Source organism: Rhinoderma darwinii, chromosome 10, assembly GCF_050947455.1.
Source record: "Rhinoderma darwinii isolate aRhiDar2 chromosome 10, aRhiDar2.hap1, whole genome shotgun sequence".
Lineage (NCBI taxonomy): Eukaryota > Metazoa > Chordata > Amphibia > Anura > Rhinodermatidae > Rhinoderma > Rhinoderma darwinii.
Genome location: NC_134696.1, coordinates 95,190,588 through 95,209,242, shown reverse-complemented (window position 1 = coordinate 95,209,242; position 18,655 = coordinate 95,190,588). Strand labels below are relative to the sequence as shown.

At 46.2% G+C, this 18,655-nt stretch overlaps 2 protein-coding genes across 6 annotated transcripts in view; one reads left to right on the top strand and one right to left on the bottom strand.

Moving 5' to 3' along the window:
* Window positions 1-1,759: 1,759 nt before the first annotated feature.
* XRCC1 (X-ray repair cross complementing 1) lies at window positions 1,760-18,592 on the bottom strand. 2 transcript variants are annotated; one of them, XM_075840346.1, is made up of 18 exons: window positions 18,511-18,592; window positions 16,813-16,968; window positions 16,227-16,319; window positions 15,727-15,834; window positions 14,845-15,003; window positions 14,424-14,498; window positions 13,722-13,839; window positions 12,172-12,278; window positions 11,951-12,074; window positions 11,598-11,826; window positions 11,075-11,191; window positions 10,053-10,149; window positions 8,736-8,934; window positions 7,547-7,604; window positions 5,447-5,580; window positions 5,239-5,329; window positions 4,838-4,913; window positions 1,760-4,730 (listed from the first exon to the last, which is right to left on the bottom strand). In XM_075840346.1, exons 2-18 carry the CDS (start codon window positions 16,861-16,863, stop codon window positions 4,617-4,619), a joined length of 1,950 nt encoding a protein of 649 aa, XP_075696461.1. In that variant the 5' UTR covers window positions 16,864-16,968; window positions 18,511-18,592; the 3' UTR covers window positions 1,760-4,616. The 2 variants fall into 2 exon arrangements, with proteins under 2 accessions (XP_075696461.1, XP_075696462.1); XM_075840347.1 differs by lacking the exon at window positions 18,511-18,592 and adding an exon at window positions 17,146-17,460.
* Window positions 18,200-18,655, top strand: part of LOC142662238 (uncharacterized) — a 172,485-nt gene continuing 172,029 nt past the window's right edge. For all 4 annotated transcript variants that reach the window (XM_075840354.1, XM_075840357.1, XM_075840351.1 and 1 more), the window contains exon 1: window positions 18,200-18,648. Coding sequence is in view for 1 of the 4 variants with exons in the window: in XM_075840358.1 (XP_075696473.1) it covers window positions 18,641-18,648 (8 nt within the window). In the remaining 3 variants the exon portion in view is untranslated. The remainder of the gene's footprint in view (window positions 18,649-18,655) is intronic.

Sequence of the window (18,655 nt, the reverse complement as noted above, 5' to 3'; positions counted from 1 at the left end):
GTGCAGGGAGCCGGGCTCCTAGCATCATAGTTATGTACGATGCTAGAAGTCCCTGCCTCTCTGCAGGACAACTGTCCCGTACTGTAATCATGTTTTCAGTACGGGACAGTTGTCCTGCAGCGAGGCAGGGACTCCTAGCATCGTACATAAGTATGATGCTAGGAGCCCGGCTCCCTGCACTGTGTTCGGTCCGGTACTTGCGGCCGAAATACGTCCGTCAATTACGGACGTAATTAGTGTGTGTGCACATACCCTAAAGATTCACCAAAACCGCATTGACGACTCATCCAGGTCACAAAAGAACATCTAAAGAAGTTCAGCCTCAGCTAAGGTCAGTGTACACGATTCCACAATAAGACACTGGGCGAAAACTGCATGGCTGGGAGAGTTGCAAGGCGCAAACCACTGCTGACCAACAAGCACACATTGGCTCATTCCTGCATTTGCCAAAAAAACATCTACATGACCTCCAAGACTTCTGGAATCATATTCTATGGACTGATGAGTCAAAGGCGTAAATAACAGTACGTCGGCAAACCCATTCAAATGAATGGGCAGATGTTTGCCGACGTATTGTAGCCCTATTTTCAGGCGTAAATCGAGGCATAATACGCCTAGTTTACGCCTGAAAATAGGTCGTGTGAACTCAGCCTAACACTGCACTCCACAATAAGTACAACATTCCAACGGTCAGACATGGAGACGGTGGTGTGATGGTCTGACGTGGTGGTAGTGGGACGGTCTGACGTGGTGGTAGTGGGACGGTCTGACGTGGTGGTAGTGGGACGGTCTGACGTGGTGGCAGAGTCATGGTCCAACGTGGTGGCAGAGTCATGGTCCAACGTGGTGGCAGAGTCATGGTCCAACGTGGTGGCAGAGTCATGGTCCAACGTGGTGGCAGAGTCATGGTCCAACGTGGTGGCAGAGTCATGGTCCAACGTGGTGGCAGAGTCATGGTCCAACGTGGTGGCAGAGTCATGGTCCAACGTGGTGGCAGAGTCATGGTCCAACGTGGTGGCAGAGTCATGGTCCAACGTGGTGGCAGAGTCATGGTCCAACGTGGTGGCAGAGTCATGGTCCAACGTGGTGGCAGAGTCATGGTCCAACGTGGTAGTGCGATGGTCTGCGGCTGCTCTGCTTTTGCAGGACCTGGACGACTTGTCGTAATTGATGGAACTATGAATTCTGATCTCTATCAGAAAATCCTGCAGGAGACCGTCGTATTTCCTGACCTAAAGCTCAAGCGCAATTGGGTTACATAGCAGGGCAATGAGCCGAAGCACAAAAGAAAGTAGTCACCTCTGAATGGCTCAAAGGAAACAAAATGAAGGTTTTGGAGTGGCCGAGCCGAAGTCCTGATTTGACTCCCACGAGATGCTGTGGCAAGACCATGAACGGGCATTATGCTCGAACTCTCCAATGTGGCCGAATAAAAACAATTCTGCAAAGAAAAGTGCGCCAAAATTCCTCCCCAGCGATGTACAAGGCTCATCACAGGTCATAGCACACGTTTGATTGGCGTTGTTACTGCCGAGGGTGGCACAACCAGTTATTAGGTGAACATTTAAATGAGACAGACAAAAATAGGAGAAATCGGGTGATGGGAAAACTCGCTCAAAGTCAGGTGATATGTAAATATGACATGGGGGAGGGGTGCAGGTTGTGCACAATCGGCTCAGATTGCCAAGGGAACCCACGCTTGGCTTTTTCCATGCACATTCAAAACACAGACTAAAGAAAATATTTTGCACAAATCAACTTGTTTTAGATTAAAAAATATGATATTTACTACATTTCTGTCTCAATACAAAGAAAACGAGAAGAAAACGACAGTCATTACAAACCTTACAGCAAAAATAGGACGTGTAAACGCTGACTTAAAGGAAATGTACATCTTTGCAACTAAATTATTTTATTGCCCAAATGCATAAAAAAAAAAACACAAAAAAAACAAACAAAGTGAAGCTGCATTGCAAATAGTTTGGATTTAAAATCTAGACCAATGTCTCCATGGTTACAGACTACAAACACACCCTGTGTAGTCTGATGCTGCAGTCACTGTCCACAACTTACTGACATACATTTGGTAGGTTAGCAAGAAATAAGGGACAGATAGAAAGGAGTTTGGCTGCAGAGTCAGACGACACATGGCGTTTTGTAGTCTGTAACCATGGAGACACATAGCTCTGTATAGGAGCTGTAGACACAAACAATTTTTTTTTATTTTAGATTCACTGGAGCAATACCAAATTTGGTGTACATAGCTTTAAGAGTATTGTTCTCCCAAAACACCCGTTTCATGGCTCTTAGGCTTAGCAGTAGATCTGGCAGGTTTATGCTTGGTGCCACAGTGGGATTAGATCCTGCCAAAAGCCTATAGATAGGATCTGATCCCACCTATAGCATACAGCTCCCATATAGACCATATTGCTTTGCAAATTAAGCTTCTAATCAGTTCACTGGGTAACGTAATATACACACACAAGGATGCCGTCTAATGCGTCGTAGATTTCATCTTTATATCGGACTGCACAGTACAAAAGTGGGTAGAACCTATAGAACAATTGACCTACGAGAGACCACAATACACCTGTCTGAAAGTGCATCCCCAAAATAAAGAAAAGGAAATATAAAGTTACCCTCTATCAGTCATTATTTTTTTTTTTTATTCAATTCCCTAGTTATTTCTGTTGCTGGAAAAGCTGGGTGATCACCAAGACGGCCACCATTACAGTTGTTATCCTGCTTTCCTCCAGTCCTGAATGGCAGATCTATTTATACAGTGGATATATCCCCCTCTCCATTATCAATTCATAATAGATGGGCAGGTTTACCATGCAGGAGTTCGGAAAAGCTGGGTCAGATCGGTTGTCACCCTAATTTCCTAGAAAATGATAACTGGATAGAATTTTTTAAGCATTCAAATTTACAGGAAACTTAATTTGGCAATTGGGGGTATTCTCTTTAAAGTAGCACTCTGGGTTTGTGTTGTTCCGCCCTCCGTGTTTGTAAATGTAATGTAGTGATCTGTAGTAACTTACCTAGTTTTGTATCTCGGGGGCCGCCCCTCCAATCCGGGCTGCCCTGATATTCATTTGGACTCCCTGTGTTCAACAGCGTCTGCTGTAGGGACCGGAAGTCGGGCTCTCAATGTGAGTCTACGAGAGCCCGCATGGGAGTCTACGAGAGCCCGCATGGGAGTCTACGAGAGCCCGCATGGGAGTCTACGAGAGCCCGCATGGGAGTCTACGAGAGCCCGCATGGGAGTCTACGAGAGCCCGCATGGGAGTCTACGAGAGCCCGCATGGGAGTCTACGAGAGCCCGCATGGGAGTCTACGAGAGCCCGCATGGGAGTCTACGAGAGCCCGCATGGGAGTCTACGAGAGCCCGCATGGGAGTCTACGAGAGCCCGCATGGGAGTCTACGAGAGCCCGCATGGGAGTCTACGAGAGCCCGCATGCGAGTCTACGAGAGCCCGCATGCGAGTCTACGAGAGCCCGCATGCGAGTCTACGAGAGCCCGCATGCGAGTCTACGAGAGCCCGCATGCGAGTCTACGAGAGCCCGCATGCGAGTCTACGAGAGCCCGCATGCGAGTCTACGAGAGCCCGCATGCGAGTCTACGAGAGCCCGCATGCGAGTCTACGAGAGCCCGCATGCGAGTCTACGAGAGCCCGCATGCGAGTCTACGAGAGCCCGCATGCGAGTCTACGAGAGCACGCATCCGAGTCTACGAGAGCACGCATCCGAGTCTACGAGAGCACGCATCCGAGTCTACGAGCCCGCATCCGAGTCTACGAGAGCACGCATCCGAGTCTACGAGAGCACGCATCCGAGTCTACGAGAGCACGCATCCGAGTCTACGAGAGCACGCATCCGAGTCTACGAGAGCCCGCATCCGGGTCTACGAGAGCCCGCATCCGGGTCTACGAGAGCCCGCATCCGGGTCTACGAGAGCCCGCATCCGGGTCTACGAGAGCCCGCATCCGGGTCTACGAGAGCACGCATCCGGGTCTACGAGAGCACGCATCCGGGTCTACGAGAGCACGCATCCGGGTCTACGAGAGCACGCATCCGGGTCTACGAGAGCACGCATCCGGGTCTACGAGAGCACGCATCCGGGTCTACGAGAGCACGCATCCGGGTCTACGAGAGCACGCATCCGAGTCTACGAGAGCACGCATCCGAGTCTACGAGAGCACGCATCCGAGTCTACGAGAGCACGCATCCGAGTCTACGAGAGCACGCATCCGAGTCTACGAGAGCACGCATCCGAGTCTACGAGAGCACGCATCCGAGTCTACGAGAGCACGCATCCGAGTCTACGAGAGCACGCATCCGAGTCTACGAGAGCCCGCATCCGAGTCTACGAGAGCCCGCATCCGGGTCTACGAGAGCCCGCATCCGTGTCTACGAGAGCCCGCATCAGAGTACGCCGCTTTGTGTGGTCGGCGTACAGATCCCGTGACCCCCACAGCGGCCAGGTAAGTCACTACACTACATTTACACACGGGGGAGGGGGCAGAAAAACACAAACCGGGAGTGCTTCTTTTAGTGTTATAAATACACAAGTGGAATCCACAACCAATTCAGAAGCCACCACTGTCCTTCAGCTGCTACGCCTGCGGTACCACAACATATGGCTGGTGGGGGATGCACTTTTGCCTTTCGTTGCAGTTGTAGATCCAACGTGGACGGACGAAATACAGGCTGCCATTATCATTGAGAGCCTGCCGGAAAGAGGGGGGGGGGGGGGGAAGGGAGAAAAGAAGCCGTCAGATCAGAGATTCCTACAATAACTCAAAGCATCATCATGTGCTTCACACTCAGACCTCACCTCCTCAAAGCTGTCATCCCATTCCTGAGCGGTGATCACATACTGAACCTTCTCATTCATATATTCTTCCAGCTCCCTGCAGAAAAATGAATATATGATATATAAAGCAGGTGATATAAGATGCCACAATAAGTACTTAATGGGGTTTTCCTACCATAGACGTGATTATGCCATCGTCTGATATCGGGGTCCCACCTCTGGGATGCCCCTCTACCTATAAAAGACACTTATAACATATCCTCGGGATATGCCATAAGTGTCTATGGTGGGAAAGCCCCTTTAAATTCAACTCAATCTATTGTTTCCTGTTATCAGCCTTTTCTGGCTGGGAAGAGGCTGACCTTCACAGGCCCTGGCAGGTGAATGTATGGATTTACTATTACCGTCAAAATAACACGTACCCATTAAAAGCTGTGATGTATCGCTGCAGCAGCCGACGTTCCGCAGGAGGAAACTCCCCGTACAAGAAGAAACGTTTGCCAACAAATAAATCTGTATGTGGAGAAAAAAAATATCTTGATATAAAGTCTGTACAACCCACACACATATTATATATATATATATATATCTCTGGAGTAAAGATGGGCTTTGTCCACAGGTCTCGCTCACCTGGAAGCTCTGGAATCGGCAGGTCGACCTCCGGCTCTCCCTCCACATCTGTGTTCTCATCTGTTGAGCCGGCGTAGGGATCATCTGGTGGACAGAGCGGTCCTTTCTTTGCCGTCTGCTTCTGTTCTTCAATCCTGAGAATAATGAGACAATGAAACAGAAAATCAGAACACAGTGGACGCAGGCTGCCAGGTTTTATCATTTGGAAGCCAAACTGAATGTGTGTGTAAATTGCTTCTGACTACAAACAGCCATCTGTAGTCAGAGGGGAAAGGGAAAAAAAAAAAGAATCTTGAATTCAGCTATATGGAATGTTCTGCATTCCCCGCTCAAGACATCTGCTTGTTGTTAGTGAATAGAAATGTTTTTGTTTACATCCAGAGGCTGAAATCTTATCCTGACCTAGTCCCGCTCACACACCTATTGCAAGAGGAAGCTGTAATACATTTACAGGGGTTATCCCACGAACATTATTATATACAGAGCAAAAGGTCATGGACTTTTAGAAGTAATTAGTAAATATAAATGCTAGAAATGTTTTTTCTTCATTGGACAGATTTACTTAGTGAAGGTCTGTATTTCATTTTTGTAAGAGGTTTCGTGGGATAACCCCCTTTTAATGAACTGTAAACCTGTGACATGTTCAGGACAGTTTTACAGCCACTGAATGTAAACAAGACCGTTCCTATTCACTGACAGCAAGCATAATGCTCGAAAGAACTGAAGCTCAAAGTTTATGAGAAAGTTGCAGAACTTTTCCTTACGCGATGATTGAGCTTTATTTACAGAAAGGAAGAAAAAAAATAGATCCAAAGTAGAGATATCCCGCAAATATGAGCGAAGGGTTGAAACGCGTAGCAATGCCTTTTGTTAGCTGCAGTCTGGTTTTTAATTGGACTTCTCTCTGTAAAACTAAATGGCTGCGTCTCGTTTAGGCCTCATGCACACAGTCGTATAACAGATCTGTTTTGTATAGACATGGAATAAGGCTTCTGTTCTAGTTCATGGGGCCAGTACTGTATCTTTGTATACATACAATTTCATACAGAGGTTTTTTCATTGGACTTCATCTGTACGGGGGTATGAGGAAGCATTGCTTCTAGGGGAGAATATGTTGATATTGCTGAGGAGCAAGTGCAGAAAATTTGCCAACTCTCCGCTGCCTCAATAACTGCAGAGCTACAAACCTCCTCTGGTATTAACATCCGCACAAAAACTGTGCCCGGGAGCTTCATGGCGTGGGAGCCGAGCAGCTGCATGCCAGCCTCACATCACCAAGCACCATGCCAAGCGTCGGACGGAGGGGTGTAAAGCCGCCACTGGACTCTGGAGCAGGGGGAACGCGTTCTACGGAGTGACGCTTCTCTATCTGGCAGTCTGATGGAGGAGTCTGGGTTTGGTGAATGCCAGGAGAGCATTACCCACCTGACTGTATTGTGCCATCTGTAAAGTTTGGTGGAGGAAGGATTATACTATAGGGTTGTCTTTCAGGGGTCGGCCCATTAGTTCCAGAGAAGGGAAATTTTGATTCTTGAGAACAACAAGACATTTTGGACAATTGTAGCTTTCAACTTTGTGATAACAGTTTGGGGTTCAGCCTTTTCCTGTTCCTCATGACTGCGCCCCCAGTGCACAAGATTCATAAAGACATGGTGGTGGGGGTTTGGTGTGGAGGAACTTGACTGGCCGCAGAGTCCTGACCTCAACCCCATCCAACACCTTTAAAATGAACTAGAACGGAGATTGTGAGCCAGACCCCCTCCCCCAACATCAGTGTCTGACCTCACAAATGATCTTCTGGCTGAATGGGAAAAAATTCCCACAAACACCCCAAAGTCTCCAGAAGAGTGGAAGATATTTTAGCTACAAACGGAGAACAACTCCATATTAACGTCTATGGCTTTAGAGTGGGATATCATAAAAGCTCCTGTAGGTGTGTGTAATGTGTAGTGTCCCAATACTTTTCTCCATATAATGTACATGATATAATGTAATGATCGTTAATGTGCGCTTTTTACCATTACCGGTGGTTAAATAATTTACCGCATGAATATAAAAAGTCACCGGCTGCAAGCAGCAATTACAGCGTTTGATACCCACTTTCTTAGCTCATCCTCTGTATCTCCCCCAGAGTCCTCATCACGACTCCGGTCTCCACCTGTAAACAATGATGAGAATGCAGAGTTATCATCGTGGGACAATCAATCAATAATAACTTATTATGCAGGTCCGTCAGTATAATTAATAAGCCCCGACACAATCTGTCAGCAGATCTGGTTTCTGGTCCTATAAATAAAGTTGGACCGGCTCTCAATGGCCATTTTCATTGGGATTTAAAGAGACCTTCCTGTCCTGGGCAAAACTTTTATATTCAATGCCCAAGGCTAAAGAAATGACCACAGCTCATTCCCTCTCTATAGGGGAACGCAGCAGGGATGTCGCTACTTCCATTTGCGGTGGCCATTGGTGGGGGCACTGGGTCTGTCCTCAGAGGTCCAGGGGTGCGAGAGACTGGAGGCGCGGAATAAACTCTCTCCCGCTCGTTGATGGGGAGATCTAATTTGATAAAGAGGATACCGATGCCTTAAATTCTTTAACCGTTTTCATCTCGCTTGGATGTGGATTCCCCTTAAAATCTCTTAATACTTTTAAACTTTATTTGGAAAAAGGGTTTTCCAAGGAAAACAACAGAAAGGCCTCAACAGGATGGAGGCTCAGCAATTCTCAACCAATGGCTTTATTATCCAGCTGCCCAACTCTAACATTTTAGGGAATAGGGAGCGGAGAGCTCTCTCAAGTGTATGGCCAATGGCTCTTTCAGTAAGTGCCATAGACTACAAAGTAGAGAGCTGCGCCTCTCCATTGAAGCCCCTGCAACAAGCATTCTTTCAATAGGAGATCGCAGAGTTGGCACCTCCACCATTCAAGCATATCCCATGGTCATGCTAAAAATGATTCAGATGAGAATACCCCGTTTTTTGGCTGTGGCTATACAGAGTGCTACGGGCAAAAACCGCCGCAAAAAAACTCTCTCTGCCTCCAAGTGATTGCAATGGGAGGTCAGAGGCGGAGCCACGGCAAGAAAGAGCATGCTGCTTTTTTTTTTTTCTTCCCGCGAGCCACGCAAAGAAAAAAACGCCTCCGCCTCCCATTGAGGCGGTGTGGGACGTTTTTTGCAGCTGATTCCGACGCGATTTCGGAGTAAAAAATCAGCGTTATAAAACGGTGTGTGAACTGGGCTCTACAGACGGCTCTCTCTGCAGAGTAAAGGAAGGCTGCATACACTGACCCCCTGTATCCTCCTCATCTGTAGACCCTCCATATTCATCCTCTTCTTTTGGGGGATTCTCTCTTTTCATCTCAGTGGGTTTTCCTTCTTCTTCTTCCTCCTCCTCCTCACTCTCTTCCTTCACTGCGGTTCTTGCTGGTTTGGCCTTTGCAGGACTGGACGACGGATTCTTGTGGTTCGTCCGTCCGGAGTCCGGACTCTGGAATGTGACAGGTTAACAAGCAACGATAAGAAAATAATAATAGAACTATAACTCCTATTATCTCCTACTACTCTCCTCTGTATATCTTACTCCTGAAGATCTCTCGGCTTTAAAGAGGCTCTGTCACCAGATTTTCAATCCCCTATCTCGTATTGCAGCAGATAGGCGCTGCAATGTAGATTACACGAACGTTTTTATTTTCCAAAAACGAGAATTTTTGGCCAAGTTATGAGCATTTTTATATTTATGCAAATGAGCCTTTAAGTACAACTGGGCGTGTTTAAAGTTATGTCCAAGTGGGCGTGTATTATGTGTGTACATCTGGGCGTGTATTATGTGTGTACATCTGGGCGTTTTTACTTCTTTTACTAGCTGAGCGTTGGGAATGGGAGTGTATGATGCTGACGAATCAGCATCATCCACTTCTCTTCGTTAACACCCAGCTTCTGGCAGTGCAGACACAGCGTGTTCTCGAGAGATCACGCTGTGTCGTCACTTCCAGCCCCAGGTCCTGCATCGTGTCAGACGAGCGAGGACACATCGGCACCAGAGGCTACAGTTCATTCTGCAGCAGCATCGGCGTTTGCAGGTAAGTCGATGTAGCCTCTGTCGCCTGGTGCCGATGTGTCCTCACTCGTCCGACACGATGCAGGACCTGGGGCTGGAAGTGACGACACAGCGTGATCTCTCGAGAACACGCTGTGTCTGCACTGCCAGAAGCTGGGTGTTAACGAAGAGAAGTGGATGATGCTGATTCGTCAGCATCATACACTTCTAGTCACAACGCCCAGCTAGTAAAAGAAGTAAAAACGCCCAGATGTACGCACATAATACACGCCCAGTTGGACTTTTGCAAGCCTCATTTACATTAATATAAAAATGCGCATAACTTGGCCAAAAAATGCTCGTTTAGAAAAAAAAAGAAAAAGTTACTGTTATCTACATTGCAGCGCCGATCTGCCGCAATACGAGATAGGGGTTTGAAAATCTGGTGACAGAGCCTCTTTAAGTCTGAATTACCAAGTTTAGTTGCCCCCTTCGTTTCATCACCATGAGCGTCATGTACGGTCATCCATACAGGGCTATACACATATACAATACATCAGAACAAGTACCGGTCTGGGAGTCTGAGCTTTCTGTCGAGGCGGAGAGTCTTCTTCACTGTCGTCATCGTCGTCTTCACTGCTGCTGTCAGCTCCAGCCATCACATATCTGAAGAACACAATGTATTAAACCTCAGAAGATGTGCTGTCCAGCCATGCGTTCGTCTATAAACCTACCTGATAACATTTCTATATAGTATAATAATACTGAGGAACAGCTCACAGTCCTAAGAAAATATACTCCAGAATTGTTATTTTATAGGGAATAAGTAGTTACTAAATTATACAGGTCAGATGATCTGACCGATCCTCTTTAAAGGCTATGGACACCTTTGACATGGGGGGAAAAAAATAATTTTTTTACATTTGTTAGTGGTTACCTGGAGGTGAAAAGTTTTTGGCTGCAATCTACAATCCTTCATTCGCTGATCTGCAGTTTGCAACCTGCTCCTAGTTTCAGACTTTTCTCATGTGGACGCTTCCCTCCCAGTAATGCTGGATGTGAGGTCTGCGAGTCCAGGATGCTTCTCTAGCTGTCATGTACCAGCACAGCTTCATTCCTGTACTGCTTTCCCCTTCTACAGCCCGTGTGTGATCTCCTCTCTCCTGTGCCGACACGGATATGCACTGCCTGTGCAGGTAACCTCTCCCCTTACAGATTCTGCAGGGTGTGCTCACCTCCCTATCACACTCTGCTGTGGATTCTCCACTCCCTATCTACAGCCTGTATGATCTCCCCCCCTCCCCCCCCTTGCAGATTCTGTCTCCAAGCTCTGTAAATATATATTTTGAAATTAATCAGCAGGATACAATGACCAAAACGGAACTTAAAGTGCCTCTCCAATGTAACTCTCCAAGGCAACCATACCACGCCCAGTAGGTATCGCGCACAGGTCCTATGGTACCCGTGCACGTTACTCGCTGTGCGGCTTGGTGGTTGCCTTGGCAACTGCACCGCACAGCTCTCCACGTCCAATGTTAGATTGGGCAGGAGTATAACTTTGGAGGGGCACATTAAAAACCACATCACTTACTTCTTGTATGGTAAACGCAGCTTCTTCCGGTAACAGTCCAGAACCCACTCCTTGCGTACGATAATCCCTCCTGCAGCTTTAACTTGACTGTATTTTGGGGTATTGGAAAATGCACATCTGGGGGAAAAAAAATATATCAACAAATAATTCTGATGTCTAATTTACCAGTTTTATCTATTTCATTTCGTTAAAGTCTCTTACAAATCACCATCTATGAAAAACGAATAATTATGGCACGCACGCACGCACGCACACCAAAATGATGGATAACAAGTAGATGCTGCAAGTCAGAGACACGCAGGACCCGCTGCCACCAAAGTCGTCAGTCCCGCTGACCTGACGGATTCAGGTTTCAGCGCAAGATACAGCTTCTATGTATCCAGGGAGACATAGAAGCGGCACCTGAAAAAGTAAAACAATTTTTAATAAAAAGTCTTCAAAAGGTTTACAAATCCTTTAAAGAAAGTCAACAAAGGGGAATTCTATGCAAAAATCATATGTCCATAAGGTATGTTCTACATACATGAGGTGAGTGCTGTCGGGGGTCCAGTCTGGTCTGTATTTGGCCCCCATCTCCAGGGCTTTATCCCTTAGGTCAGAACGGAATGGATTCTGAAAACCACTCAGCACAAACACTGTTCCCTGTAAGATCCGATTCATCTCTACCGGCTGCGAGCTGGGGGGAGTCTTCTTGTGAGAGGGTTTCTCTGGTGGAGGGGTCTTCTTTACAGGGGGTGCAGGCTGTGGATCAGCTAAAACGGCACAGAAAAGTATGATCTATAAAACATGCTAAAGTATAACACTGAAATGTATTGGAGAAGTGGTTAAAGAGCAATTCCATAATATAAAGTTATGATCAGAAACACTGGACGGTACCTTTAATTTTTTTGGGTTGAGGCTGAGAGTTGCTCTCTTTGGAATGGGACGGGGAGGCTTTAGCCGGTGGGTGGCCGGACGGCTCCTTCTTGAACTCAAACTTGCGCTTGCCGGAAGACGGATCCTAAAAGTGACGGAAGGAGTCGACAAATACAATACTAAGTATAGGTCAGGCACGTTATATGGAGCAATTATACAAAGAGAGGATACAATTAGGTTACCTTTGGTGTGGCGTTACTTGGAGGGGTTTTAGTGACCGGTTTTTCCGCACTGGTGTCTGTAGAACTGGTCCCCTGTAACGCCGCTGCTGCATAGCTGGTCTGTGGGGCTACGAGGTGAAATAAAATAGACAATATAAATTCAATTCAAATCAAAGAACCTGTAGTATTCTTCAATGTATGCGAGGATAGTGAACCAATTAAAGGGGTACACCCACGAAAGTAAGGAATGTTACAGAGTATCGCTAGGATAGGCCATAACCTACTGATCGATGGGGGTATAAATGCCTGGACCGCCACTGATCCATTGATTTTCCCCACACAGCGACGCTCCTGGCCGCACGCTGTTCAGGGAACTACAACACAGTCCCATTCTTTTCAATGGAGCTGTATTGCAGTATCCTACATAGCCCGTGGCTGGGCAAGAGAAATGCTGAAGGGACCTTTTGTGCTCTAGATTGGTGGGGGTCCCATAGGTCTGAACTCTACCGATCATAATGTGACAGCATATCCTAAGCCATAATATTAAATGATGGGGGATACCCAATTTTACTGTTGGGTGGAGGCAGCCAAAAAGTGATCTACCCCTTTAAAGGAACAGTGTCATCACAAATTATTTTTTTATATGTTAAAGATGTTAGTGCTTTATTAAAAACGTTTATATTCATTTGTGTGTTTGTGTTTTACTTTTTCTTATTTTTACACTTTTTCTTCCCTATGGGGGCTGCCATTTTTTGTTCCATTTCTGTCTGTGTCGATTAACGACACATACAGACATGGAATACGGCAGCCACAGTCCCATAGGGACTGCGAACGGCTCCCGTCCCATTGACTTCAGTGTACGGCGTCTGTGTGGGAACTGCGCATGCGCCGCTCCCACACAGTCCAATTCGAAATTGGCGCCGTCCGGCGCCATTTTCCTGTGGACCGGAAGTCGCGGCCGGACAGTAATATTACTACTTCCGGTCGCGGCTTCCGGATTTGTGCACTTGGACCAGCGGCAGCAAACGGAGCGGACGGGCCGGAGGGAGCCGCGGCGGCAGGAGCAGGTAAGAGATTTCAATGTATGTTCGTGTTTGTGTGTGTTTACTACTGTATGTAAACCTACTACGCTGTGTGTTAGCTCAAAAAAGGTTACACCGTTCAAACCCCTCGTTTATCCCGGCACTAGCCAGGATAAAGGAGGGGGGGATGCTGAGAGCTCACTAGAGCGAGGGCTTTTAACCCAATGTTGCAATGCTGCAATTTTGGGAATAGCTCCATCTAGTGACCAAAAATGGGTAGTATTATAAATTAGAATTAATTTATAATATTTCCTGACTCGTGAAAAAAAAATAAAAAAATTGAACAATGTTTAATCACCCACACACTAAATGTTTAATTTAAAAAAAAAACAAACATGTTTTTCTGGCAACACATTCCCTTTAAGGCTCGTGATTAGGCACGATGCAAAGTGTGAAATAATCTGCGCTGTTTTGCTAGGAAAAAAAAAATCTGTGTAATAGCAAAAAGGTCAAAATTGGCCACGAAGAGACATAAGTCACATCACTTACCTTTCGGAGGGGTAATTTCGGTTTTGCTCGTTCGACTGAAAAATAAACTTCCAGGACGCATGGAGGGGGATGAACTCTCTTCCTCTTTCACCTTAAACTGGCCCAGCTTGGTGACTTTCTGTAAAGAATAATTGTAACAATGGAAGAAGTTTCAAGAAGTTTTACAATCAATAATAAAAAAAAAAAAACATCTGTCCTTTCCAGAACTCGGCGCTACACCAGTGATCACAAAGGACTTCTGTTTTCTCTAACACCGCGCTCAATGAGCAATGCCGCTGCCTCTATGTGACACATATATATAGTATGTCTTTCCAGTTTTGCTCCCTCTTCCCCTCTCACAGCATGCAGTCTCACAGGAAGACAAGCTGCAGCTGCATCCCCCTCTTCCCTATCTACTTTTTGCTATATTAGTGTATACAGATAAAGACTGAAGTAGGCGGAGGATCTGCTGGAAAGCCAGGAAGATGCCAATTTCCCATAATAAGATATAGTACAATGTTTTATATATATATATATATATATATGTATTACGGTATATATTAGAACACATCTATTATAAAATTATAACAATAGGTAAACTATAAGGAATGCCAAAAACGACGTCCTGATGGTTCGGTGACAGCTATGAGCAATAAGGTCCCCAATGTGGTAAAACTGTTTCATGCCCAGAATGAAAAATGAAGGAGGGGGGGGGATACATACCGGTGAAGAGGGAGAAGGGTCATCTTTGTCCGGAGGGGAGTTGAAACGTACGAATGAAAGTCCATACGCCAGATTCTAAAGGAAGATAGAGCCAAAAGTTAAAAAAAAAACGGACTGCACCTTAAAGAGGTATTACCATCTTAAATTTATGTGGCATATCCATAGGTTATTCCATAAACGTCTGATAGGTACAGATCTTAGCTCTAGACCCGTAGCGATCAGCCGACCTCCGTCCCGCCGAGTGAAGCAGCGCCACTTCCAGACGGAGGAGCAATGGATAGGTGGCTGTGGATATGCCATAAATGTCTTGGGTGGGAACAACCCTTCATTATAATTTCATGTATCAGAGCTTCGGTCATGTCTTCTCACATGAAGCAGTGCTAGGTTTGCATTATGTATATAACCGGTGTACGCCGCTCACTTTGGTATAGGGTTGAGTGCAGACAATCTTCACCCGGTCCCACTTCTTCTCAGCTGCCGTCTTCACCAGCTTGTCCGACCCAAACATCCGCGTACGATTCAAGTTCATGCCGCTCTTGCTCTCGCTGGGTGACATAAACGATGACATTCCCAGGACCACCTGATGGATGACAGTAGAGATGTCACTGCAAAGAACGCCAACTAAACAATCATCCGCGTATGTGATGCCTCATAAAACAGTCATGTAAGATCTCTGAATTTAGAAGAAGGGGTCCTGCTGCTATTACCTCCCCTAAACTGCTCAGCTTTTCCTCAGTGATGTGGCACCTTCTAAGTAAATGAACGTCTTTGCTCTGGAGAAGAAGCCCTGATCAACTCGAATATACACTATGCTTTAATTCCTCAACATTTTCAAGAGCTCTGGTAGCGGTCAGTGAATGAGAAATGTCTCGTTTACACCAAGGGACTTTAAAAACCATACAGACCAAATACTTCTCAGAGTTGAGGGTTTGCTACAATCGTGTTCAGTCTAGACAATCTTCTGTGAGCTGAGCAATCTGGACTCCAGACTGATACATTTTACCTGCCATGATACATTGTTGCAAACAATCAGAACAGGAGAGAGAGATTTGTTCTGCTGATGTATCTAGTGATCAGGAGATTGTCTAGACTGGATACACTAGAAACTATAGGAGTTTGCAGCCTCTGGAAGTAAATGAGAATGATCCCATTCACTGACAGCAAGCAGAATTTTTACAAATCGATTAGACAGTATATTAAAAAGTTGCATAACTTTTTATCATACGATCGTTAACTTTTATACTCAACCAAAATGATGTTAGAACTGTAACAAATATCCAATTCCATGTCCCTCAGTCCTTACCTCGTACTCCTGCTCACTGACAGATGTAGAATGTCCCCCCAGCACCTCCACAAAGGCCGATCCCTCATTTCCAATATCAATACTATGGATCAGCTCTTCTTTCTCAAACTATGGAGGGAGACACGGTAAGGACACTTGGTTAGGCCTCATCCACACGAACGTAGCTTTTATCCACAAATACGGATCCGTAATTTCGGATAAAAAACCGGCGACCCATTCATTGCCATGGGCCACGGACACCCTCCCTCCTTACAGGTGTGTGTCCGGGCTGTAGAACTGACCGGCAAAAAATAGGACCTGTCCTAATTTTCGCATTTACGAACTGTGCTGCTATACTTATTACTGCGAGCACGGTCCGCAAATGCGGGAGCGACAGTCCGCGGCCCGTCCGTACAGTATTGACTGACTGTAAATACAGCACGGTCGTGCGAATGAGGCCTCTGAAGACTACAAGGTGTTATAGGTCAGATGCCCCCCCCCCCCCCGTCTTTATTCCATACCTGGAGGATGACGGAGATCTGCTTCTCCCCGGCTTGTTTTGCTTTCCACTTACGATAGGTGTCCGGCTTCAGTAGGTTCTCTGCTGTGTGAGCCTGGGGGAGAGAAGAAATAAACGAGTGATGGTCTCAGTATTCACATTGCGTCCACGAGCGTATCCATAGACCTCCATTTACCAGACAGAGGTCTTTTATGGGACCAGTGTAGGTCGGGATAACTTTCTTTCAACTGCACATAATAGCGCATTCAACTACGCTACTCCATACAGAGGAATCTTGGCGTTACTATTTCCCCTGTCAAAGGGCGTGTCCCTACACGGTCAGCACTGATTGGACATTGCCAGTCTGTGGAGAGACACCCCCCCCCCAACTGGTAACACCCACTTGTCAATTTATTCATCCATTTCCAGGAGGAATAACAGAGGAACGGCATAATATAGTTCTAAGAAAAGATGCTCCATGATTGTTATTTCAGGGGGAGTACAAGTGTTTACTAAAACAGACGTGTCAGGAGAGGCGACCGGTCCTCTATAAATGCATGTACGCTGCCGTCCATTATTCCACGCGACAGGCATGAACCGGTACTCACAGTGTCCGCGCTGCTGCAGGAGACCACGTGTTTCAGTTTGATCTCAGGCATTTTCTCCGCGCCGCCGATTCTTGGGGATGTACACAAAAACCAACGAGCCTCTCAACCAACCAGTCGTCTGTGTCGCTCCACCAGTAGATGCCAGGGCAATGCCCCCTAAACAGAAAATAATGTAAAACATTAAATGCGGCCATTCAAATGAATGAAATGATAAATGTCTTATTCGGCTTTTTATAAATAAAGTTTATTGAACCAAGGACTGTGCTTTCAATAAACTTTATTTGTATATCACAACATGGAGTACCCCTTTACAAAGCTCTATGGACCACTGACCGATTTACGGGATTGGTGGAGGTTCCAGACCCTTGCCAATCATTGCTTCAGGATTTATTAGACACTCCAGAGCTGTATTCACAATTCTGCTGGCTTCAGAGCTGAAATCTCATAGTACTCCTAGCTGGTGTAAGATCTGCACAGAGCTATTTCTGTTGATTTGCATTCTGGGAAGTGTAGTCTTTACACCGGGCACTGGCTGCTTCCTCCCTAGGATATGCCAACGGGGTAGGTCAGGCTTTTTAAAAAAAAATAAAAAATCAGCACCGTATGGACCACATGCGCTGAAATCCATTGGAGGCAAAATAGAGGCGTATTTCACACCGATTACGACGCTGAAACAGATCCGGAATCCGCTTGCAAAAAAAGCTGTGTGAACAACGACTTAGGCCTCCTTCACAAACAAAATACTTCTGCCAATTTAAACTGCATCAAAAAATTCACCCCAGCGTTATTAAAACAGTAACCAGACTTTTTATGGCGTTGTTAGTGGCGTTTTTTATTTAGTGTCATTTTGTAAAAAAAAATTATGGCGTATTTGAAGTCCGATAGAGAGAAGCCTATAGGAAAAAAACGCCATACCCAGAGCATGCTGCGCTTGGAAGAAAATGCCACCGACCACGAAAACGCCACAAAAACGGTACAACCCAAAATGCAGTAACATCCGGCCGCACTAAAAAACAATTAAGAACGCCACAAAAAAACGCATCAAAACGCTGTGTGTGAATCCGCCTAATGAGAGTTCAGCTAAGTCGTTAGGCGATGTTCACACGCAAGGTCAAAAACAGCTGAAAATGACGGCGCTGTTTTCAAGGGACAAAAATACACCTGAAAACACAGCGTGTGAACTTATCCTTAGAGAGCATATGACAACAAGCTCACTGGGCGTTTTCAATAACAACCAGCAGAATTATGAGTGCAGCTCTGGGGCATAATACAGACCACAACATGGAATCAGTACAAGATACCCCCCCCAAGTAAACACTATGATCACGTGTCATACGCTGTGACATGACGACCAGCAGTCACGTGTCATTGTCATGTGACCGCAACCACCAATGGCTCTAGAACTGGACATGAGGTTATGAAGCCCGGCCAACGACATTATTCATTTATAGGTGTTGCGGTTTTTTTTCATATTGGGGCACATTTCTATTAAAAATACAATGTTGTGGGATCCCCCTGCAATCTAGGACAAACTATAACATGTAGTGGAGCACACGGTGCAGCCATGTGTGTAATCATATATAAAATGCACGGTAACCCGGGGCAACGTGGACAGGCAGGACGCCACATACACACGGATATATTGACACAGATATACACACAATACACACAGCATTAGGATACATGCGATTCCCATACCTCGACCAAACCTCCCGCCCCGGAAGTGAACCCCTTCCAGCTGTACAAGGCCCACCGGAAGTCGACCGCGGCCATTTGCACACCACCGGACGTTTGATAGAAGCCATATTTGTACACCGGGAAACATCCAATGACGCGGTGAGAC

Bases quoted from the DNA above. Each gene is read 5' to 3' on its own strand.
- XRCC1 (XM_075840346.1), bottom strand. From the start codon at position 16,863: ATGCCTGAGATCAAACTGAAACACGTGGTCTCCTGCAGCAGCGCGGAC. The intron at 12,279-13,721 runs GTAAGTGATGTG...TTCACCTCGTAG, and splicing joins CGAAATTACCCCTCCGAAAG to CCCCACAGACCAGCTATGCA. The intron at 4,914-5,238 runs GTACGTGTTATT...ATTTTTCTGCAG, and splicing joins TACATCACAGCTTTTAATGG to GGAGCTGGAAGAATATATGA.